Raw genomic sequence first — 25817 nt, 5'->3', positions numbered from 1 at the left:
GTAATGAAATTGAAACTGTGATTGAAAATCTTCCAACAAACAAAAGCCCAGGACCAGATGGCTTCACAGGTAAATTCTATCAAACATTTAGAGAAGAGCTAATATCCATCCTTCTCAAACTCTTCCAAAAAATTGCAGAGGAAGGAACACTCCCAAACTCATTCTGTGAGGCCACCATCACCCTGATACCAAAACCAGACAAAGATACTACAAAAAAAGAAAATTACAGACCAGTATCACTGATGAATATAGATGCAACAATCCTCAAGAAAATACTAGCAAACAGAATCCAACAACATATTAAAAGGATCATACACCATGATCAAGTGGGGTTTATCCCGAGATGCAAAGATTCTTCTATATATGCAAATCAATCAATGTGATACACCATATTAACAAATTGAAGAATAAAAACCATATGATCATCTCAATAGATGCAGAAAAAGCTTTTGACAAAATGCAACACCCATTTATGATAAAAACTCTCCAGAAAAAAAAAAAAGAATGGTATTCATTAAATTACATGAGATATTTAACACTTTATTATAAAATAGGCTTTGTGTTAGATGATTTGCCCAACTGTAGGCTAATATAAGTGTTATAAGCACATATAAGATAGGTTAGGCTAAGTTGTGATGTTTGGTAGGTTAAGTGTATTAAATGCATTTTCTACTTAAGATATTTTCAACTTACAGTGGATTTATCCAGACTCAACCCCATCATAAGTCAAGAAATATCTGTATAAAATTAGTTCATTCCCTTTTAAAACAATCATGTTGTAGTCCATGATATGTTATGTAGTCCATGATATGATATTAGTGCATGTTATTTATTCATTCCAGTCTTAGTGAACATTTAAGAAATTTCTAATCCCCATGATATAGTTACACAATCGAATTTTGGAACCTACTTCTGAATGAAGTGGGAGGAAAGCAAAGAATCTAGCTCCCGGCTTCCCCCTGGTGGTCAGGATACGTCAGGGCAGCCTTTCTAACAACTGCTCAGAAGGTATGCGGATATTTTTGGTATTTACGGGAACAGAACATTTAACTTCCTAAAACGTCAGTGGAATAGGGCTGAGGGGCAACAATAATCAAAAAATTAAGTGATGCAATTAGCGGGAGTAATGAGGAAAGGAAAGCAAGCAAGCATTTTTTAAAAGAACAAGGGCATTCCCTGGTTGTCCAGTGGTTAGGACTCTGTGCTTATACAAGCCACAAGGCACGGCCAATAAACAAACAAACAAACAAACAACGAAAATGCTTCAACCATAAACTTATAAAAGCAATTTTTGAATTTGGCATTAGTTTCGAGTTGCAGAACTATTGAGAAATTGAGAATTACAGTGAAACATAGAACGTGATCCTTACTGAGATGGGGCTGTTATCTGTGGACTGTTTTTGTAACCTATTTTCCCCACTCCCCTCCAAAACTATATCACTGTCAAGGCGAGTCACTCTTAATCTCCTTGTAACCATGGGTGAAATGCCACTAAATCAATGGATATCTATTGGCAACATTTTCTCTACAATGTCATTGCAATTACCAGAAAACAATCTTAATTTTAAACACATCTTATAAAGACAACAGAGATGAGCTTTGATTCTAAAATGTTTATATTCTTCTTGTGGTGTTTAATATAGATCCTTTTCCATGTCTGTGTCTATGTATGTGTGTATGAATGCTTCAGTGTATGCTCTGAGCCCATGAGTTGAAAACACTTTTCATTGTACCTAAGAATCTTTACTCTCAGGTGGTTTACGCTAAGGGTTTTTTAAATTAGTATTCTTCTACTTTGAATATATGACCTTGAGCTATGGCATACTGAATTAAAACACCAGTATTTTGCCTACCAAAAATGTTAAAATTTGTTATCAGACATCTGCAAAAGTGTAAAACAGAATAGCTTGCCATTTGAGAAATTTTTTAAAGGAAGCTAATTATTCCAAGGAAACAACAACCAAAAAAATCTATAAACCAAAAAAAAAAAAGGGCAAGAGAAACATTATTGAGATATGCATCCATCCAAAATATTATTTGCCACAGCGTTAGTTCTAATTATTCTCTGGGCTCCCCAGTTTAAAATATTTTGATAAACTCTATGACAAATACAGATTCATCCATTTAATTTATTTGAGTAACAGCACTCAATACATTTTCTTTTTTTAATTCATTTCACATTGATCATATGCCATGTACCAAAACCTATATTCTCTGAAGATTTCCTGACTTTGCATTTTAATATTTTAGAAGATCTTGCTTTCTATCATTCTAGAACTATAGTTGATAAATTCTTTCTTTGCTAAATTCCCAATTTCACTAGCTGAAATATTTCACTTTTTTATTGTGAAGCATTGGCAGGGGAGGGGGACTGTGGCATGGATATCACCATTCCATCTTGAAATGTGCTCTATTTCTTCACTGGGTGAAGTGGTTTATTGACTGTCAATTTGTAAAGTGCACTCTGGGATTATCTGAATGCAAGATAGTAAGAGGGGAAACATATTTCATTGCCTTTTCTGTCAAATGGAATTAACATGCACAATATATCATCTTCTGGCAAGAATAGATGAAATACCAGTGAGTGATCTAGAATCTCCATCACATGGTTGTCCAGACAGAGTCCTAGCTGGATAGCTGTGGTCTCCAGGGTCCAATGGCTTCCTCTGCTGTCCTTTTTGTCTAATAGTTGTTTTTATACATGTGTGTTGGTATGTATGTATACATTATGTGTGCATATATAAGTATTTGATTTCTTTAATTTTATGTATTTTATTATTTATTTGGTTGCGCCAGGTCTTAGTTGTGGCAGGCGGGCTCCTTAGTTTCAGCACGTGGGCTCCTTACTTGTGTCATGCGAACTCTTAGTTGCAGCATGCATGTGGGATCTAGTTCCCTGACCAGGGATCGAACCAGGCCCCCCTGCACTGGGAGCGTGGAGTCTTACCCACTGTGCTACCAGGGAAGTCCCTGGAAATATTTGATTTAAAACCTACTCCTCAGGGTCAGGGGGGAGAGAGAGAGAGAGAGAGAGAGAGAGAGAGAGAGAGAGAGAGAGAGAGAATTCCCCTCCCACCTTGTCCCCATCTACCCAGTGTCTTCACCATTTCCTCCACCCTTCAACTAACCACTGCTATCTGTTCCTTACAAGTCCATCCAGATTTTCTTCATATGCTTACAAACAAATATGAATTTGGATCTTTGGGTTTTTTTTCCTTTTATACATAAAAGGTAGCCTGCTATATACACTACCCTGCGCTTTGTGTTTTTCTCTCTCAGTTCACAGAAAGCATTCTTATTCTTTTTTATTGCTGTATATTTGTTATTCCATTGTTCTAATGTATGAGTAAACCATAATTTATATAATCAGTCCCTTCTAAAACAAATGTAATTTCTTTCCAACCTTTTATTATTACTGCAGTAAATAACCTTGAAAATCGTCATTTTTGCCTGTGTGCAAATATACTTTAGGATAAATATTTAGAAGTAGAACCACAGCGAAAACCAATCTATCCCTTTGTAACTTTGACATATTGCCAAATTGCTCTCTGTAAGCACTGTACCAACTTACTCCCACCCATAATGGTTCCACTTGATGTGTTTTCAATGGTGTTTTGAAGAGAGAACACATTTTTTATCATTTCTTGTTTCCTATATATAAACACTTATTCATTAAACAAATAATTACCAAGTGCCAACTATGCCCTAAGCCCTCTTCTTAGGCCCTGGAGACACAGCAGTGAATAAAACAGACATACCGCTTTCATAATATTTTATTGTGAGACAGAGAAATAGATGACTAAGTGTGGGCATGATATATAACTTTCCTGATCATTTAAAGCCTGAGTCACCAACTCAGATGCCACACAGGGAACTTAAATGTGTGAAGCTCAGGGGTGAGACATCAGAGGGCATAGTGGGCACCATGTAGTCCTGGAGACCACAATGCCTGTGTAAAGGCTGCAGCTACTGGTCTGCTCTACACTATTGGATCATGTGGGAAGAAAACGTCCTTGTTGATAGATCCCCAATTTTCAAAAAAAACCCCAGAAATCCATATTTTCATGTGATATCTCCCCACTTTAAATGTTGGAAACTATTCAAACTTTTAGGAACATTTTGAGGACAGGTTATTTTTCAATGGCGCTAGATAAGTTGATACTAAAGTTTATATGGAAAAAATCATGCAAGAATATCTAGGAAAATACTGAGGGGAAAAAAGCTATTGTGAGAGTCAGGGACTGGCCTTATGAGAGACATTAAAACATATTCTAAAGCCTCTATAATTGAAACAATGTGGTATTGGTGCATGAATAGACAGACAGTCCAGCAGAACAGAATAGAAAGCCCAGAAATCAACTTCGGTACATATGGGAAATTAATATACAATAAAGGTAGCATTTCAAATCACTGGGGCAAAGATTAACTTTTTAGTAAATGGTGCTGGGAGAACAGGGTTGACATGGGACAAAGAAAAAAGTAGATTCTTATCTCACACCCTACAAGAGAATAAACTCCAAATGGATTAGAAATCTAACTAAAAGATGAAACCATACAAGTACTAGAAGAAAAACTTAGATGGATCCTTTCATAACCTGGGTGTAGGGAAAGGCTTTCTAACTATGACTCAAAATTCAGTGGCAATAAGAACAGATGGATAAATTTAACCACATAAAAATTTCCTCTTGGCAAAAAGAAAACACCATAAGCAAAGTCAAATGACAAAATGGGAGAAAGTATTGACAATCTATGTCGCAAATAAAGGGCCAATATTCTTATATAGAAAGAGCTCTAAAACATCAGGGATGTCAGATTTAAAAAATAGAAAAATGAGCGAGCGACATGAATAGACAATTTACTTTATACATAAATGAAAGTATGTTCAACTCACATGATAAGAGAAATACAAATTTAAACTATGCTGAGATACCATTTTTCTCCTGGAAGATTGGCAAAAATTTAAAACATGAAAACACATTTTATTGTTGTAGCTGAGGGGAAAAAGGCATTCTCATCCATTGCTGGTGGAAATACAACTTGATATAATCTTTCTTCGAAGAGATTGGCAATTCCTAACAAAACTACACGTGTGTTTACCTTTTGACCCAAGAATCTGGGTCAAAAGTATCCAAGAATTTACCCTTAAAATACTCCTATGCAGTGTGGTCTTTTAAAAAATGAGAAAGATCTCTATGAACTGAAATGGAGTGATTTGCAGGCTATATTGTTAAGTGAAAAGAAAAGGTACAAGTGAGTATTATAGGCTACCTTTTATATAGGACATGAGAAATAGTCATATATACATGTATCTGCTCTTTGTACAGAACAAGAAAACAAAACCCGGGAAGGATACACCAGAAACTAATGAGAGTAAACAGCTAAAGCTCTAGGGTAGAAACAGAGTAGAGAGGATATGGGGTCAGGGGTGAGGTACAAAGCGTGGGGCAGTGGCACTTCTCTGAGTATACCTTGGTTTTAGGAAAGTCAGTATAGTTCTGACTTTGGGGACCATATTAATGTTTCACTTACCAAAAAAAAAATCTACACAAATGGGGAAAAAACCTAACATAGAATAAACAGAAAAGAATGACCCTAACTTGAGTGTGGAAGAACAAACCCAAGTAACATGTGAATGAACTATTTTGACAAAAGACAAAGATAACTGGGACATCCCCAGCGGTCCAGTGGTTAAGACTTCACCTTGCAATGCAGGGGGTGTGGTTTCTATCCCTGGTCGGGGAGCTAAGATCCCACATGCCTTGCAGCCAGAAAACCAAAACATGAAACAGAAGCAGTATTGTAACACATTCAATAAAGACTTTAAAAATGGTCCACATCAAAAAGATCTTTAAATAAAGTAAAATAAAACATATTAAAAAAAAAGACAAAGAACTGTAAACAAATACTGAACTCTACTTAGTGGGATGGATTTTTGCTGTGGACTGGGTTAGCAATTCTGCAGCTACTCTCTGGGTATGCTAAGATTGAGCACACAGCTATATGGTGGATTACAGGAGTCAAGTTTCTCCCTGCCATAAATGGGAGTTACAAATATGGGAAGAGGGGAGGCTGGAATGAAATCTGTGGTGTTAGATAGGAACTCATGGTTTTAGCAGATTGAATATGGATAGATGACTGGTAAAGAGATAGACTGCTTGATACAGATATAGATCGAGAAATTCATATAGATGTAGATGATAGATAGATAGATAAATTTATATAGCTGTGTCCACTGAGTAAGCCTAGAATCAATAACACCCCAGTAGCAATGAACACACATCTAGCCCCCAGATCTTGGTCTCTAAATACCATTCTCCACTAAAAAGAATCAAGGCTCCTTAGACAGATGACTGACTCCAGTACTAGTGCAGGGAAAGGACAAGATGAGCCTGGAACATCTTGTTGGACCAGAAAGTGAGGAAGAGCTCAGAGAGTAATGTGGAGATGTCAAATGCACACAAAAACCAACTTGAATGGATTCCCACTGATGAAATGGGGAAAAGCCTGATAGCAGTAACCAAATTCAGGCAAGAATCATCAACAGATGCTAAAAATAGAGGCTAAACGTTTGATGAGAGTAAGGATATTTGAATGGTCTCAAAGCACCTCCCCACATAAAGCTCTTTAATTAGAAATGGGAAAATACAATGGGACAAAATTTATAGTGTACAAACCTTAGAGCTGTTGCCTTAAGCAAGTGATCAAAGTAACTGTTACCAAAAATGTTACCAATCGGGGCTTCCCTGGTGGCGCAGTGGTTGAGAATCTGCCTGCCAATGCAGGGGACACGGGTTCGAGCCCTGGTCTGGGAAGATCCCACATGCCACGGAGCAACTGGGCCCGTGAGCCACAATTACTGAGCCTGCGCGTCTGGAGCCTGTGCTCCGCAACAAGAGAGGCCGCGATAGCGAGAGGCCCGCGCACCGCGATGAAGAGTGGCCCCCGCTTGCCACAACTAGAGAAAGCCCTCGCACAGAAACGAAGACCCAACACAGCCATAAATAAAAATAAATAAATAAATTTAAAAAAATAAAAAAGAATGAGGAGGCATCTCCCTGCCTCTTAAGAAAAAAAAAAAAGTTACCAATCATGCCACAGTGAAGCAACATGACATGCCTCTTCATATGATGTCCTGGTAAGGATACAGCATCACTTCTGGAGCATTCCTGCCAAAAATGCATAACCTGAATCTACTCTTGAAGAAACAATAGGCAAACCCTTGTTAAGGGATATCCTATAAAATAACTGGCCTGTACTTTTCAAAACTGGCAAGGTCGTGAAAGACAAAGAAAGACCAAAGAACTGTTCCAGATTAAAGGAAAGAAAAGAAACCTGACAACATAATCCTAAATTGGATCCTGGACCAGAAAAAATATATTTTCTTTTTTGCTGTAAAAGGCAGAATGGGTCAATTGGTGAAATGTGAATAAGGTCTGCAGATTAGATAATAATTGTGTAACAACGTTAATTTCCTGATTGGATAACTGTATGTGATTATAAAAGAGACTATTCTTGTTTTTTAGGAAATATTCACTGAACTGTTTGGGAGTAAGTCTGCAACTTACTCTCAAATGGTCCAAACGATAATAATAAGGGGGGATAAAAAGTTAACATTTGGGAATCTAGTTGAAGGGTATATGGGAATTCTTTATTCTTGCAAAGTTTCTGTAAGTCTATGATTATAAACAAAAATTTGCGAGAGTCTGTGCTGTACAGGCAAAAACAAAACAACAATAACAAACCATGTTTGCCACCAGCACGGACCTGTAGGCTGGGTGCCACCCCTGGGCTGCTAGTTTGCAGTCTCCAGTTTAAAGCTATTTTCTTGAGTTGATTTGAGTGAGGTCTTGCTGATAACAACCATTGCCAGGGCTGGAGAGTGCTTTGCTGCATCTGGAACTTTTAAACCAGCTTAGCACCAACAAGGAAGCTGCCGAGACAGCCCTTATATAAATAATCAATTTGCTAATAAAGGAGTTTCAATCTGGACGCAGCCCCAATCCTCAGAGACAAGGAAGAGCTTGTCCAGACGGTCTTCCCCCGCGGAAGTCCTGCATTTCATCAGCTGCCTTTGGAGAGGTGCAAGCAACCTTGTCCCCTGGTTTTCCTGGTCTCAGTCATACACAGCACTAGGGGGGTATCTACGCATCTTCCAGAACCCCACTGTTGAGGAAAATAAGTTTATATCAGTAAAGGGGGAAAAGAGACTTTAAAGTTGAATTAAGTTAGGAAAGAAGAAAATGTGTTTCAATATATGAGAGGGAAATGTTCTTGGCACATCAAGCTTTTCTGCGCAGCAGGGCCTCCTTCAGGGGCCCCGTGCAGCATATGGGATGCTTTCATCTGAGGGTGCAGCCCAATCTGCCAGAGCCAGGATGCGTTAAAGCAGTTTGCAGACTGATCCAGGGGACATTCCTGCCACCTCTCCCTTCTCACTCTGCAACTGTACTTTCCTGATTAGTAGGTCCAAAGGCCAAGGGGAACACAGCCCAGGAATACTGAACTCAGAGCAGGCTCCCTGATGATCGGGCCTTGGAAAGGCCAAAAGACGACTGCCATTGAAAAGACAGTTTGTTATACTCAGAATTTCCAAGAGAAGGGGCTGCCCCATGCCACGGGAAGGGGGATGGCATGCAGGGAAGCACGAGGGTGGGTCAGGAGGCAGAGGGAGAAAGGGAAACTGTAGCAAGAGACTTTACTGTGGTTTCTATGGAAAGGAACAGGTGAGACGGGGTTAGTGGTTTAGGATTGGCTAGTTAGAATAATTTCGGTGGGCTCTAGGATGTAGGGACTATCTCTAGTCGTCTGGTACCTGATCCTAAGGTGATTAGGGCAATAGTGGCCTGGAGTGTAATAGCTCCAAAAAGGAGGTGGCTGGGGGAATGGGCTCTGGGTTGATCGGTTTGCATATGAAAGACATGTTTATAAGCCAGTTATTTGCTTTCTCTAGGAATGATGTAGCCCTGGGGTGGGCAGTCGCTCTAGAGTCAGCAAGGCCCTAAGATGTCAAAACATCAGAGTATAGTAAATAAAAGGCATGGCTAATACAACCATTTGTAGGTTTTGCAGCCAAGAGCCCAAAGGGCTCAGCCTTACAGCTGGCATCAATTGCAATGTGAGAAAGTGAGCCTTCAGATGATTCTGGCCCCCAGCCTTCAAGCAGCCCAGGTGACACCATGTAAAGCAGAGATGAGCTACACGTGTCAAGTCCTGCCCAAACTGTAAGTCGTATGCATAGAAATATTTTTTTAAGTCACTAAGTTTTAGAGTAATTTTTATACAACTATAGTAACTTGAACAATGGTAATGAACTAAGCCGAACAAATTCTCTCTCCAGAATTTAAACTGGGACTTATGAAAATGAATCAGGAGTTCCCTAGTGGTCTAGTGGTTAGGATTTGGTGCTTTCACTGCCGGGCCCTGGTTCAATCCCTAGTCGGGGAACTGAGATTCAGCAAGCCGCGCAGCATGGCCACAAAAAATAAAGAAAGAAAAAGAAAAGGGGAAATGAGTGAGTTGCTAACAGGAGACAAGTGGTTAGACCCTAAGAGAGTCTCATTCGTGATACATGACTTATTCTGGAATAACAGGAGTGCTGGGCTAGAGTGGCCCTGGTCCTGAATGATCCAGTTTCCTGAGGTCAGTAGTAGGACCTCATCATTCCTGAGGCCTTCGGGTGGTGGGTTCCTCCAGGGTCTGAGCTGGGCTCCTATGCGGTCTTGGATGGGGCAGAGAGCCCTGCTCTGAGACCCCCATGCTAATCCTTCCCTAAGAGAGTCTCCATTCCTTGCAGCCAAGGGAGCCTTTCACCCTTGGAGGCACATGGTACCCAGCCAGAGCCTGGCATACAGTAAGCAAGCAGGATGGGGGGACACCTACCTGCCTTCATTGTGGGACTCGCAGAGACAGAAAATGTTAAAGAGCTTTGTGAACACTCAAGGTCTGGACAAATCCATGTGGGTGGCTAGTATCGTCTTCATTTCTCCAAAATACTTTACTTTTACTATTTTAAAAATAATTTTAATCATCCAAAAATGTCCAGAAATTTCACTTCCTCGGTCCCAGCTCCAAGCTCAGACTGGGACAGGTGCCCCCTTCTGGTTTGTACTCATTCCAGAGCCTTCTGGCAACAGACCGTCATTTGCGTGTTCCTGCCTGCAAAGGGGAGGCCCAGAGAGAGGGAGCACTTGCCCATGGCCTCTTTCAGCAGAGGCAGGGCCTCCTCACCCGGTCCCCACACACAGCCCCCTTTCTCCACCTACCCCAGCCCAGCACTCAGGTGTGGAGCACAAGACTGGGTAGTGGGTGGTGGTGGTTCCCTGGGGTGAAGCTTCAGCGGTGCTTCGGGGGCAGCGGTGCAGGAGGACAAGGTGAGGCAGATGCGCCCGAGCGTGCGGGGGCTAGGGAACTAAGTGGGGGAGGCTTGGGGGAGTGAAGAAGGGGGAGAGAGGGAGAGTGGAGTCAGGAGATGGGCTGATTTATTGAGATCTTATTTTTTCCTCCCTGTATTCTCCACTCCTCCAGTTCCAAAGCAGACGGCCCAGCCCTCTCTCTCCCCAGGTCTCTGGGGAAGTCTGTGCAAAAAATAGAAATTGCCTGCAGACGCTCCCTTGCTCTCACTTGTGTTCATGTGCATGATGGATGATCCCTTCTGGGCCAGGGAAGGCCAGAGGGCAAGGGAGGGCAGTGCCAAGGTGGGACAAACCAGCCTGGGCAGAGACAACCTTATCACGGGTGCACCCTGTGTCCTGGCATGAATTTGAGCCTGTGTACGAATGAGCTTGTTCCTGTGTGTGCCAAGATGTCACCAGACCTGCCTGTGAAACATGTCATGCCACAGACTGCGGGCATGTATCTTTTCAAATTATAGTTTTGTCCGGATATATGCCCAGGGGTGGGATTGCCGGATCATATGGCAACTCTAGTTTTTTTGAGGAACCCCCATACTCTTCTCCATAGTGGCTATACCATTTTACATTCCCTCCAACAGTGTAGGAGGGTTCCCTTTTCTGAATTCAGAGAACATTTTAATTTGCCAGCCCCTGGGCCAGCCATAGCCCCTGAACAAATGCAAAGAGCATTAGAAGTGGGGACAAGGGAAGTCCTGGGTGCCATGGGGCCCTAATCTGCTCTGCACTTGGGAGGGTTAGGCTGGGCGTACGCTGGAGCCTGGGCTACTTACACTTTCCTAACCAAAAGGGCACTTCGCTTCAACCTTCTTGGCTCGGCTGCCCCAGGAAATCACTATGGTCCCAAAGGAGCCAACAGAAGAGCAGCTACTCACACATGAGCGCACTCCAAGGCAGCGGGCACCAGGACTCACGAACAAGCTCAAAGCCAGGATGTCACTTGAGGTCCTGGATTTGGGGGCAAAACCCCTACATCTTGCCTAACTACCTTTTAGAGCAGCTCCCCTGAAATGTTTTCCCACCTGCCACAGGAGCCCTGTCCCAGGACTGTCTCCCAGACCAGAACCCTCACTGGGCTCCACCCCGTGCAGACACTGTTAGGTCTGCTGGCTGCCCTTCGCCAGAGGCGCTTCCGGCAGTGTACTTGAAAACTTTGGAGAGTCTCCTTGCTTCTCCCGGTGAGCACGTGACCTCGCGGCAACCAGCTCCTGGTTCCAGGGGTTAGGGAGTGAGAAAAGTCCTAAAGGCCTGGCTTCCTTTCAGCCACGACAGGGATGGACGTGCCTATAACGCCTGAAGTGCGCGCGCAACCGGGCGCAGGGAGGCAGGACGATCCAAGCAGCAGTCCGCCCACTCAGCCTTGCCCACCTACGTCACGCTCCGCAGGCCCGCCCAGATCCTCCTGATTGGTGGAGAGCGCGCGCGAGTGCTCCCCTTCCGCCCCCAGATCCGCCCCCCTGCGGCACTGCCCGGCCCCCTGGTTTACCGGGCTGCCAGTGCGGCTTCCAAGTTGGAAAACGAAGGCGCGGGCGCGAAAGGGCCCAGACCCACCAAGGGTGAGGAGGCACTTTCCCGTCTTGCTCGCGCTCTCGCCCTCGCCCTCGCCCTCGCTCCAGACCTGACAGTGGCTGGCTGCTTTTCAGAAGCACAGTCATTGCTCAGCTCGGGCCGCCACAGGCCCCTTCCTCTCCTCAGCCTTCGACCCGCCACCCCGGCCGGGCCCCTTACTGCAACAGCACCCGTAAATGCCCACTGCCCAGGCCCCGCTCGACGCCTACACCCCCACGTGCCATGAGGTTGGTCCTCGAGGACCCACCGTCCAGCACGCGGGCTCTAGGGTCCAATGCTGAAACCAGTTCTGCAAGCATCCCCCGCCTGGAGCCTCCAGCTCCGTCCGCAGACGACTCCTCCCTCCACCCAACCCCTGGTCACTCTTGGGTCCCGCATGTCCGGACCCTTCAGGATTCCCCACACTCTGGGACCCCTCCGTTGACCGGCGCACCCTCGGGTCCCTCCGAACCTTCCTCGCATTCAGGGGTTCTTCCTCGCACCAGCGCCCCGTACCCCTCCGCGGGCCGCCTCGGTGTAAGGGACCTCTCTTAGCAGCCTCTACCTCCGCAAACCGCTGCCCTCCGCGCCCAAGTCCCTGACCCCTCGCTTCCCGCGCCGGGATGCCCCTCACCCAGCACCTCCCCCAAGACACCCTCTCGGGACCCTCCTCCCCTTCCCTCACATCTGCCTCCTACTCTTCCTGCCTCCTCCCGGTAAACATCCCTCCCAGGGTACTCCTCACTCTCGCATCCATGCGATCCCCCCTCGGGCCCCCGGGATCCCACTCCGAACACCCCTCCGAGCCCTACCCGCACCCCCGCGGGCCCCTGCCTAGCCCCCCACGCCCCTTAGCCCACTCATCTGCCGGACTCCTCCTCACGGCCCTCGCACCCCAGGCCGCTCACCCCACTCATTTTCCCAGAACCCCTGACACCCCCACACACCCCGGCCCTCTTATCTACCGCCAGGATCCCTCTGGAATCCCCTCCACCCCAAGCCCCTCACCCAACTCGTCTGCCCAAGACCCCCGCCCGCCCTCCACTCACCGCCTCGGCCTCACCCCGAAACCCTCTCCCCCCGGGGCCGGCTGGCAGCGCCGGCGGTGGCGGCGGCGGCGGCGGCGGCGGTGGAGGCCGGTCCTCGGGCCGGGACACACCCACCCGCCCGCCCTCCCGCTTTCCCTCGTTCCCTCCCTCGTTCCCTCCCTCTCTCCCGCCCGCCCGCCCTCGCTCCTGGCTCGCTCCTTCCCCCTCGCCCGCTCCCGCTTCCCGCGGCGCCCGGCCTCCCGCTCCGCCTCCCCTTGCGCGGCTCTCCCGGGCGCGGCTCCGGGGTTCATGGTGACGAGGCGGCGGCCGCTCCAGCCCAGCGGCGGCGGCGGCGGCGGCGGCGGCGGCGGCGGGAGCGGGGGCGCGGGCCCGGGCCGCCTCTCCCAGAGAGCGGGGCCGGGCGGCGGGCGCGCCCAGGCGGCGGCGGCGGCGAGCGCCCCCCCCGGCCCGCGGCCCCGCGCGCCCCCCGCGCCGCGCGCCCGTGCGCCTGGCTGCCGGGGGGCCGGGCCGGCGGGCTGCCGCCGTGCCGCGCACCCATGGACGGCCCGGCCATCATCACCCAGGTGACCAACCCCAAGGAGGACGAGGGCCGGGCCCCCGGCGCCGGCGAGAAAGGTGAGGAGGGGCGCGGGCGGGGCGGGCCGGGGGCGTGGGCACTCCCCGCGCGGCCGGAGTTGGCTGCCGGGCGCCGGCCCGGGCTGGGGGAGGGGTGCGTGGGTGCGGGGTGTGCCGCAGGGAGGCCGGCGTGCGGGTGCCGGCGGGAGGGGGAGTGTGCCCGCGCAGCCCGGGGTGCGGGAGGGGGCGTGCGCCTCTCCCGGGGGGTGGCAATGTGGGGCCGACCCTGCCGGCCGGGAGTTTGTGTGTGCGCTCACGCCGACGGAGAAGTTGTGAGCGCGCGTGTGTGTTCCTGGCAGGTTGGAAGTGTGTGTGCCCTGTGTGTGCAGGAGACAGACGTTGGAAGGGTGTGTGTGCACTTAACGGAGAAGTTGTGAGTGTCGTGCACCCGACACGTTGGGAGTGTGTGTATGTGTCTGTCGGTTTATGTGTGTGTGTGCACTTGCATGTTGTGGGTGTGCACACACCAACTGAGAGACGGTAAAGGTGTGTGTGTGCACCTAACAGAGGTGGTGCGCTCGGGTTTTCCTGACAGGCTGTGAGTGCGGGTGTGTGTACCTTATGTAGAGGTTTCTGTGTACCTGACTAGGAGGTTGTGGAATGTATGTGTGCATGCCCAAAAGAGCCTGAGTCTGAGAGTTTGTATGTGTTCACTCCTGACAGAGTTTGTGTGTGCAGATGATTGTGTGCCTACAGCACCCAACTGGCAAGTTGAATATGTTGTGTCCGTCAACTGGGAGGGTGTATGTCTGTGTGCACTCACACCTAAGAAGGCTGTGTGTGCTGTGCCTGACCATGAGCCTGTGTGTGCAGCGTGCGCACCCGACAATGAGGCTGTGTGCCGTGCGTTTAGTTGGTTGCACAAGTGAGGTAGGGGGTCGGGGGGAGCATTGCTGAGCCATCCGCCCTCCTTGACTCTGCCGTCTCAGTGACACCAGCCTGCTGGGCGCATCTGCAAGGCCTGGTCCTCCCTGGGTCCTTTTAGGGCCCAGCTCTCATGGGCACTGGAGGAGCCCTTGGGGGCCAGGTGTATCCCTTCCCGGAGAGTCGGCACTGTGCTGCAGCACCTGGTCTGATTTCAGCACATTTTGGCCCCGTCACCCACTTCTGTTATCTTTTTTGCTCTTTTCCTTTGTGTCCCTGCCCCTCTTGGAGACCTGTTGTCCCCCTCTCTCATGTGCCCTGCTCACTGTCACTTTAGTGAGCTGGCCTGAGGCTTGGACAGTTTTGAAGAGCCAAGGAATCTGGCTTGTTTTGTTCTGGTGACTAAAGCTTCCTGTTATGCGCAGGGCAAATACCTGGACCCAGGTCAGGAGCAGCCCACCAGGACACGCCCCTCCCCTCTCCAGGCCTGGCCTTTGACTTTGACAGAGTCAGATTTCTTTCCATGTGTTATTACTCTTGTGCCAGTCGGGTGAGGTGTGCAGCCCTACGGAGCAGTGGCATGGGGGTGGGGAGAACACCCCATTGCCTCTCCCCAAGCAGGAACGGCTGAGCAAGCCCACCAGGAAAATGCAAGAAACCACCAGAGGCACCCTGAGATTGGGGATTTGTCAACCCATTTGCACTTTCATAGACCATAAACACTGTGTGTCTGTGGACTTGTTTTCTTTTATGTAAAATTAGAAATCAGACTCCCCCAGGCATTTTCCTGTGCCTTACAAATGGGCTATAAAAACCTCTGCAAAAGGGTGCTCCAGATGAATCTTCATGTCTCTCTGGAGCCCAAGTGGGCAGCACCTTGGTTGGTCTGGCCTTCCTGCCGCTGGGGCTGTTAGTTCTTGGGGCCCTGGCCTGCTGGCTCTGGGCTGGGCATGTCCCCTCAGGGACGTTTTGGTTGGAGGCATCAAGGAGATTTGATGCCTCTGCTTCTCTCCCGCTGTGGATTGAGTGCTTCGTGTGATGCTTTGCCAGAGAGAATCCACAGCTCTTGAGAGGAGAGGGGTGGTGGAAAGCAAGGAAATATTTGTCGAGGCTTCAGCCTTCCTGCTGCTCCCCACCTGGTTCCAGGAGCACGCACTTACCCAGCTTTCTCTTTTCGTCTAGCTGCTAGGCTTCTAAAGTGGAGTCAGTTATCCAAAATCCAAACCATGTACAAATACTCAAGGATGGTGCTTGTTCTATTCAACTTGTTTACATTGCCCTCCATGACAATCTTTTATTATCTTTAACTGTTTATTTTGTTTGTTTTCTAGTGTCAGGTTGGTTTTGGTAACTGATTAGAGGAATTCCTCACCTGCTGCTCTGGGATGGGGTGGCTAGCTAGTAGATGCTTCTTGTTGAAGCATTAAAATCCTACTCAATTTAGTTTCTCACTTTAAAAGCTGGAAATAATTTTGGTTAACTATAGTGTGGCAATAAACTTTAGAGCCAAGCTTTGGAATAGCTTCTTCAGATTCATAAACCACTAAACAGGTTTAGCAATGCTTCTTGCTTAAGCATGTTGATATATTTAGATAGGCACAATGTATTTTATTTTTATTTCTTTTTAATTGCCAATTTTAATTTTTAATAAAATATGGTATTTATAAGGTGCCTTCCATTTGGTATACACAGCAGATGAGATATAGCTTAAGATCTCAGGACTGTAATAAAAAAACCAATTTATTGGAGACAAAACAGGCACAATGTATTTTATATCATTTGAGTTTTAGGTAAATACTTAATCCTTTTGGTTTTTATTATGGGGCCTGGAATGTTGTAAGTTTTTGTGATAGGAAAGAAATGCTTGGTTTTAAAAGTTTACTGTTATCATTTGTTCTTAAAATAGGAATAATAATGACTGCCTTTTGGGTTTGATTTGGGGGTTAAATGAGATGAGGTATGTTAAAGACTCTGCCTGGTTCACCAGTGTGTCACTATCCCATAAACCTTTCTTTAGGTTTAGGTTTGCAGAGAAAGTAGTAATGGGCTCAGGCATGGGCCTGGGCGGGCGTGGGGGCAGTTTGCACGAGTTGAATTACTTTTTGACACTTTGCCTCGTGGTGGTGCACCACTCAGAGATGGCTCTCCCTGTCAGAGGTGTGGCCTGTCACCGAAGATTTTTTTTGTAATCATGTTTGACTTGACTGATGGTATAAAGATGCAGAGACAGTTTTCCCTGAGTTTAGCTCAGCCTGGTTTGCTATCTGGAAATTTATTCTTACAAATCAATATGAAAAAGTCAAACAATGCAGTAGAAAAGTGGTCAAGAGATATCAACAAGAAAAATCATAGAAGAGAAAATTTGAATGTCCAGTAAGTGTATGAAATGACACTTTACTTCCTGTGAAATTTTTTCATGCATCAGCTAGGTTAAATATTTAAATGACTGACAACATTCAAAGTAAACAAAAGTTTTGGGAAAGGAATACTTTTGTAGTCTTTTGTGAGAGAATAGAATACAGACTTTTTAGAGAGTAATTTAGTACTGACTCATTTAGGAACACATTTGGCTGCAAGTAACAGAAAACCAGACCTAACCTGATAGGAGTTTATTCTTGTCACATAGCAAGCAGTCTGGAGGTAACTGCCGGCTGGCTTTGGTTCAGCAGCTCATTAGTATCAGGGCTGACCTCACTGTGATTCCCTTGACTTCCCTACATGTTGTAACATGGCTGCCACCCCTCCAAACACCACAGCCACCTTCAGGGCAGGAAAAAGGGACAGTGCCAGTCATGTCCAGTCCTTTTTACTCAGAAAGCAGAAACACTCCTAGGGACGGCCCAGCAAACTTTTGCTGATGTGTAATTGGCCAGAACTGGTCATGTAGTCAGTCGAGCCTTTGTTTTGGAGGTGGGAGAGGAGAAGATGATTGGCAATAGGTGGGAACAGGTGTTGGTTCAGCCAGTCAACAATTTTGGCCACACCTGCAAAGCCCTGGTCTACTTCTGGATTTCTCTCCTAGAGAAATAGCCTCATATGTGGTCCAAGAAACAGCACAAGGATTTTCACCAATGGCTACATTGCTTGCAATAGCAAAAATTGGAAACATCCTAAGTGTCAAAGGATTAGACTGTGGTACATCAATTCCATAGAATACTGCAAGGTACTTGAAAAGAATGAGTAAACATAGATCTAAACATACTGATGTGCAAATTTCCAAGACATTTTGAAGCAGGGGGAAAAATCAATTTGAAGAACAGTATAAACATTGTGATCCTGTCTCTATTTAAAAAAAAAATCAGACACACACATAAAACTGTACATATGTCTAGAAATGCACAAAAAATCTGAAGGAAATACTTCAAACAGACAATACTTCCCTGGGGAAAAGACGGGGATGGGAAGCGAGGGAACTTTGCCTTTTTGTTTAAATATTAATGAAAATGTACTTGTGCTTTACAGAATTTTTTTTTTTTTTTTTTTTTTCTGTACATGGGCCTCTCACTGTTGTGGCCCCTCCCGTTGCGGAGCACAGGCTCCGGACGTGCAGGCTCAGCGGCCATGGCTCACGGGTCCAGCCGCTCCGCGGCATGTGGGATCTTCCCGAACTGGGGCACGAACCCGTGTCCCCTGCATCGGCAGGCAGACTCTCAACCACTGCGCCACCAGGGAAGCCCCTGGAAGAATTTTTTTAACTAAAAAAAAAGAAAAGAAATTTCTGTAAGCTAATACATGTCACTTGATGGGATTTCTCCAGGCAAGTTTGTTTTGGCAGAATTTTGGCCTAAAATGCTAGGTATATTTCCCCCAAATGTTTGCAACACTTAAGCTTAACTCAGAAACCTTTAACCTTTGGGCTGCTAACAAAATTATAGCAAGGAGAAGATTCTTGGAAGCAATAGTTATTTCAGATGCTGGAACACATTTGAAGTAGATTCAGTTTGATTAGCTTTTTAATAATAAACTTTTTATTTGGAGATAACTGTGCATTTACATGCAGTTGTAAGAAATCACACAGAGGGCTTCCCTGGTGGCGCAGTGGTTGGGAGTCTGCCTGCTGATGCAGGGGACACGGGTTCGTGCCCCGGTCCGGGAAGATCCCACATGCCGCAGAGCGGCTGGGCCCGTGAGCCATGGTCGCTGAGCCTTTGTGTCCGGAGCCTGTGCTCCGCAACGGGAGAGGCCACAACAGTGAGAGGCCCGCGTACCGCAAAAAGAAAAAAAAAGAAATCACACAGAGATCTCCTGACCTCCCCCTGCCCCACCCTGCCACCTGGTTCCTGCCCATATTAGCATCTTGCAAAACCTTAGTACAAAATCATTGGTGTAGTCAGGATACAGAAAAATTCCGTCACCTGGAAGATCCCTCATGGGGCCATTTTATAACCACACCTACTTCCCTCCCATCCTCACCCCTTCTCAGCCCATTGGCAACCACTAGTCTGTTCTTCATTTCTGAAATTTTCTCACTTTATATAAATGTATGGGGGCTTCCCTGGTGGCGCAGTGGTTAAGAATCCGCCTGCCAATGCAGGGGACACAGGTTCAAGCCCTGGCCTGGGAAGATCCCACATGCTGCAGAGCAGCTAAGCCCATGCGCCACAACTACTGAGCCTGTGCTCTAGAGCCTGTGAGCCACAACTACCGAGCTTGTGGGCCACAACTACTGAAGCCCGTGTGCCTAGAGCCCATGCTCCACAACAAGAGAAGCCACCGCAATGAGAAGTCCATGCACCTCAAGGAAGAGTAGCCCCCGCTCGACGCAACTAGAGAAAGCCCGCGTGCTGCAATGAAAACCCAATGCAGCCAAAAATAAATAAATAAAATTTAAAAAAATAAATAAAATATATAAATGTATATAAATGGAGTCAAACAATATGTGCTCTTTTGGAATTGACTTTTTTCATTCAGCATAATTCTCTGGATTTTCAGCTAGGTTGTTGCTTGTATCAATATTTTCTTCTTCTTTATTGCTGAGTAGTTTTCCATGACATGGATATACTACAGTTTGTTTAACCATTTACTCTTTGAAGAACATCTTATCGTTTCTGGGTTTGGGCTATTACAAATAAAGCTGCTTTAAACATTAATGGACAGGTTTTTGGGTAGACATAAGTCTTCGTTTCTCCAGGATAAATACCCAGGCACGCAATTGCTGGGTCATATGGTAGTTGCATATTTACTTTTTAAAGAAACTGCCAAACTGTTTTCCAGATTAAATGTATCAGTTTACAGTCTCACCAGCAATGTGTGAATGATCCAATGTGGAGAACCACATCCTCACAGCATTTGATGTCACTTTTTATATTAGCCATTCTGATAAGCATGTATTAGTATCTCATTGTTGTTTTATTTACATTTCCCTGATGGCTAATGATGTTGAACGTCTTTTCATGTGCTCTTTTCCTTCTGTATATTTTCTCTGATGGGATGTCCCTTCGTGTCTTTAGTCTGTGCTCTAACTGGATTTTTTTTTTACTGTTGAGTTTTGAGAATTCTTTTCATATTCTAGATATTAGTCTTTTGTCAGATATGTGGTTTGCAAATATTTTCTCCTTATCTTTAGCTTGTATTTTCATCCTAACACAGACTTCTGCAGAACAAAAGTTTTAAATGTTGAAAAGGTACAAAATATCAGTTTTTCCTTCTATTGATTGTGCTTTTGAGGTCAACTCTAAGAACTCTTTATCTAGCACTAGATCCCAAAGATTTTCTCATATGCTTTTCCTAAAAGTTTTATAGTTTTACATCTAATACCATTATCTATTCTGATTTAATTTTTATAAGGTGATTGACTTAGATTCACTTTTTGTCTCTGGCTGTCGAATTACTTTAGCCACATTTGTTGGAAAGGCTTTCCTTCTGCTTTTGCGCTTCTTTTCCATCTCTGTCAAAAATCAGTGCATCATATTTGTGTAGGTCTCTTTCTGAGTTTTTTATTTTGTTCCACTGATTTATGTGTCTATCCCTCTGCCTGTATCACAGTCTTGATTACTGTAGCTATATGTTAAGTCTTGAGATAGGGTAGCCTGATTCCTCCAAATTTTGTTCTTTTTCAAAATTGTTTTAGCTGTTCTAGTTCCTTTGTCTTTCTATATATATTCTACAATAATCTTGTCTATATCTATTAAAAAAAACTTGCTGAGATTTGGTAGGAATTGAATTAAACCTGTGTGTCAATTTGGGGAGAATTGACATCTTTACTACTTTGAGTCTTCCAGTTCATGACCACGGTATGTCTTTTCATTTATTTAGATATTCTTTGATTCTTTCATCAGGGTTAAATAGTTTTCAGCATACAGGTCCTATTAATGTTTTTGTTAGATATGCATCTCAGTGTTTCTCTTTTTTTAAGTTATTATATTTTTAATTTTGGTGTTCATGTGTTCAGTGCTAGTGTATAGGAATACAATTGAGTTTTGTATGTTTTCCTTGTATCCTGTGATTGCTCATCTAACTTATTAGTTATAAGAGGCTCTATATACTTCTTGGGGCTTTTAACATAGACAAACATGTCATCACATAAGAACACTTATATTCATTTCTGATTTGTATGCTTTTCTTTTTCTTGCTTTATTGCACTGACGAGAACTTAGAGAAGTATGATGAATAAGAGTTGTGAGAAAGTACATCCTTGCCTTGTTCCCCATGGGAAACCATTTCAGTCTTTTACCATTAAGTATATTGTCAGCTGTTGTTTTTTTGTATGTCTTTATCAGGTTGAGGAAGTTCTCCGTATCCCAGTGTTTCTGGGAGTTTCAGAAATGGATGTTGAATTTTGTCATATGCTTTTTCTGCATCAGTTGATATGATCATATGAGTTTTCATTTTTAGTCTGTTAATATGATAGATTACACTGATGAATTTTGACATATCAAACCGCTTGCATGCCTAGAAAAAACCTCATGGTTGTATATATAGTTCTTTTTATATATTAGTGAATTCTTTTTTTTTGTTTTGGTTTTTTTGGTTTTTTTTTTTGCGGTACGCGGGCCCCTCACTGCTGTGGCCCCTCCTGTCGCGGAGCACAGGCTCCGGACGCGCAGGCTCAGCGGCCATGGCTCACGGGCCCAGCCATGGCTCACGGGCCCAGCCACTCCGCGACATGTGGGATCCTCCCGGACCAGGGCACGAACCCGTGTCCCCTGCATCGGCAGGCGGACTCTCAACTACTGCGGCACCAGGGAAGCGCTATATTAGTGAATTCTAATTGCTCATATTGCTAATATTAGCAATATTTCTGTTGCTAATATTTGAGGATTTTTACATCTGTATTCACGAGTGATATTGGTCTATAGTTTTCCTTTTTGGCATGGTCTTTATCTGGTTTGGTATCAGCTTTGTAAAATAAATTGGGAAGTATTCTCTCTTCTCTTTTCTGGAAGAGATTGTGTAGCACTGGTGTTCATTCTTCAGTGAAATCATCTATGCCTGGAGATTTCTTTTGAGGGGGGTTTTTAAATTACAAATTCAATTTCTTTAATAGTTACAGAGCTATTCAAATTATCTCTTTCATACTGGGTAAGTTGTGTCATTTTTGTTTTTAGAGATTTAATCCATTTCATCAAAGTTGTCAAATTTGTGTGTAGAGTTGTTCATACTATTATTCCCTCGTTACCTGTTTGAAGCTTGCAGGGTCTGAAGTGATAGCCGCTGTTTCTCATATCCCCTGTTCCATTCGTAGTATTGGTAATTTGTGTCTTCCATGTTATTTTTTGGTCAGGCTTGATAGAGGTTTCTCAATTTTCTTGATCTTTAGAAAGAACCAACTTTGTGTTTCATTCATTTTTCTCTACTGCTTTATGTTTTCAACTTAATTGATATCTGTTCTTTTCTTTTAAAAAATTTTTTTTAATTTAATTTTATTTATTTTTTTATACAGCAGGTTCTTATTAGTCATAAATTTTATACACATCAGTGTATACATGTCAATCCCAACCTCCCAGTTCACCCCCCCACCCCCCACCGCTTTCCCAACTTGGTGTCCATATGTTTGTTCCCTACATCTGTGTCTCAATTTCTGCCCTGCAAACTGGTTCATCTGTACCATTTTTCTAGGTTCCACATATATGCGTTAATATACGATATTTGTTTTTCTCTTTCTGACTTACTTCACTCTGTATGACAGCCTCTAGATCCATGCACATCTCTACAAATGACCCAATTTCGTTCTCTTTTATGGCTGAGTATATTCCATGGTATATGTGTACCACATCTTCTTTATCCATTCGTCTGTTGATGGGCATTTAGTTGCTTACATGTCCTGGCTATTGTAAATAGGGCTGCAATAAACATTGGGGTGCATGTTTCTTTTTGAATTATGGTTTTCTCTGGCTATATGCCCAGTAGTGGGATTGCTGGGTCATATGGTAATTCTATTTTTAGTTCTTTAAGGAACCTCCATACTATTCTCCATAGTGGTGGTATCAATTTATATTCCCACCAACAGTGCAAGAGGGCTCCCTTTTCTCCACACACTCTCCAGCATTTTGTTGTTTATAGATTTTCTGATGATTCCCATTCTAACTGGTGTGAGGTGATACCTCATTGTAGTTTTGATTTGCATTTCTCTAATAATTAGTGATGTTGAGCAGCTTTTCATGTGTTTCTTGGCCATCTGTATATCTTCTTTGGAGAAATGTCTATTTAGGTCTTCTGCCCATTTTTGAATTGGGTTTTTTGTTTTTTTAATATTGAGCCGCATGAGCTGTTTATATATTTTGGAGATTAGTCCTTTGTCCGTTGATTCATTTGCAAATATTTTCTCCCATTCTGAGTATTGTCTTTTCGTCTTGTTTATGGTTTCCTTTGCTGTGCAAAGGCTTTGAAGTTTCATTAGGTCCCATTTGTTTATTTTTGTTTTTATTTCCATTACTTTAGGAGGTGGATCAAAAAAGATGTTGCTGTGATTTATGTCAAAGAGTGTTCTTCCTGTGTTTTCCTCTAAGAGTTTTATAGTGTGCAGTCTTACATTTAGGTCTTGAATCCATTTTGAGTTTATTTTTGTGTATGGTGTTAGGGAGTGTTCTAATTTCATTCTTTTACATGTAGCTGTCCAGTTTTCCCAGCACCACTTATTGAAGAGGCTGTCTTTTCTCCATTGTATATCCTTGCCTCCTTTGCCAGAGAGTAGTTGACCATAGGTGTGTGGGTTTATCTCTGGGCTTTCTATCTTGTTCCATTGATCAATCTATGTTTCTGTTTTTGTGCCAGTACCATATTGTCTTGATTACTGTAGCTTTATGGTATAGTCTGAAGTCAGGGAGTCTGATTCCTCCAGCTCCGTTTTTTTTCCCTCAACACTGCTTTGGCTATTCGGGATCTTTTGTGTCTCCATACATATTTTAAGATTTTTTTGTTCTAGTTCCGTAAAAAATGCCATTGGTAATTTGATAGGGATTGCATTGAATCTGTAGACTGCTTTGGGTAGTATAGTCATTTTCACAACATTGATTCTTCCAATCCAAGAACATGGTATATCTCTCCACCTGTTGGTGTCATCTTTAATTTCTTTCATCAGTGTCTTATAGTTTTCTGCATACAGGTCTTTTGTCTCCCAAGGTAGGTCTGTTCCTAGGTATTTTATTCTTTTTGTTGCAATGGTAAGTGGGAGTGTTTCCTTAATTTCTCTTTGAGAATTTTCATCATTAGTGTATAGGAATGCAAGAGATTTCTGTGCATTAATTTTGTATCCTGCAACTTTACCAAATTCATTGATTAGCTCTAGTAGTTTTCTGGTGGCATCTTTAGGATTCTCTATGTATAGTATCATGTCATCTGCAAACAGTGACAGTTTTACTTCTTCTTTTCCAATTTGTATTCCTTTTATTTCTTTTTCTTCTCTGACTGCCGTTGCTAGGACTTCCAAAACTATGTTGAATAATAGTGGCGAGAGTGGACATCCTTGTCTTGTTCCTGATCTTAGAGGAAATGCTTTTAGTTGCTGTGGGTTTGTCGTATATGGCCTTTATTATGCTGAGGTAGATTCCCTCTATGCCCATTTTCTGGAGAGTTTTTATCATAAATGGGTGTTGAATTTTGTCAAAAGCCTTTTCTGCATCTATTGAGATGATCTTATGGTTTTTATTCTTCAATTTGTTAATATGGTGTATCACATAGATTGATTTGCATATATTGAAGAATTCTTGCATCCCTGGGATAAATCCCACTTGATCATGGTGTATGATCCTTTTAATGTGTTTTTGGATTCTGTTTGCTAGTATTTTCTTGAGGATTTTTGCATCTATATTCATCAGTGAAATTGGTCTGTAATTTTCTTTTTTTGTAGTATCTTTGTCTGGTTTTAGTATCAGGGTGATGGTGGCCTCATAGAATGAGTTTGGGAGTGTTCCTTCCTCCGCAATTTTTTGGAAGAGTTTGAGAAGGATGGGTGTTAGCTCTTCTCTAAATGTTTGATAGAATTCACTGGTGAAGCCATCTGGTCCTGGACTTTTGTATGTTGGAAGATTTTTAATCACAGTTTCAATTTCATTACTTGTGATTGGTCTGTTCATATTTTCTATTTCTTCCTGGTTCAGTCTTGGAAGGTTATACCTTTCCAAGAATTTGTCCATTTCTTCCAGGTTGTCCATTTTTTAGGCATAGAGTTGCTTGTAGTAGTCTCTTAGGATGCTTTGTATTTCTGCGGTGTCTGTTGTAACTCCTCCTTTTTCATTTCTAATTTTATTGATTTGAGTCCTCTCCCTCATTTTCTTGATGAGTCTGGCTAATGGTTTATCATTTTTATTTTCTCAAAGAAGCAGCTTTAAGTTTTATTGATCTTTGCTATTGTTTTCTTTGTTTCTATTTCATTTATTTCTGCTCTGATCTTTATGATTTCTTTCCTTTTGCTAACTTTGGGTTTTGTTTGTTTTTCTTTCTCTAGTTCCTTTAGGTGTAAGGTTAGATAGTTTATTTGAGATGTTTCTTGTTTCTTGAGGTAGGCTTGTGTAGCTATAAACTTCCCTCTTAGAACTGCTTTTGCTGCATCCCATAGGTTTTGGTTCTTCGTGTTTTCATTGTCATTTGTCTCTAGGTATTTTTTGATTTCCCCTTTGATTTCTTCAGTGATTTCTTGGTTATTTAGTAACATATTGTTTAGCCTCCATGTGTTTGTGTTTTATACTTTTTTTTCCCCTGTAATTGATTTCTAATCTCATAGCGTTGTGGTCAGAAAAGATGCTTGATATGATCTCAGTTTTCTTAAATTTACTGAGGCTTGATTTGTGACCCAAGATGTGATCTATCCTGGAGAATGATCTGTGCGCACTTGAGAAGAAAGTGTAATCTGCTGTTTTTGGATGGAATGTCCTATAAATATCAATTAAATCTA

General features: G+C 43.8%; 1 protein-coding gene across 4 annotated transcripts in view; it reads left to right on the top strand.

Moving 5' to 3' along the window:
- The first annotated feature begins 13202 nt into the window (after positions 1-13202).
- The window catches only part of CTDSPL (CTD small phosphatase like), a 125121-nt gene continuing 112506 nt past the window's right edge, over positions 13203-25817 (top strand). For 2 of the 4 annotated variants that reach the window (XM_004277913.4, XM_049715932.1), the window contains exon 1: positions 13203-13621. In XM_004277913.4, the coding sequence (XP_004277961.1) occupies positions 13543-13621 (79 nt within the window). In that variant the 5' untranslated portion in view covers positions 13203-13542. The remainder of the gene's footprint in view (positions 13622-25817) is intronic. The other 2 variants (XR_007479688.1, XR_007479687.1) reach the window with 1 other exon arrangement.

Source organism: Orcinus orca, chromosome 10 (assembly GCF_937001465.1).
Source record: "Orcinus orca chromosome 10, mOrcOrc1.1, whole genome shotgun sequence".
Taxonomy (NCBI): domain Eukaryota; kingdom Metazoa; phylum Chordata; class Mammalia; order Artiodactyla; family Delphinidae; genus Orcinus; species Orcinus orca.
The sequence above is the reverse complement of the archived record's forward strand: the minus strand, read 5'-3'. Positions and strand labels throughout refer to the sequence as shown.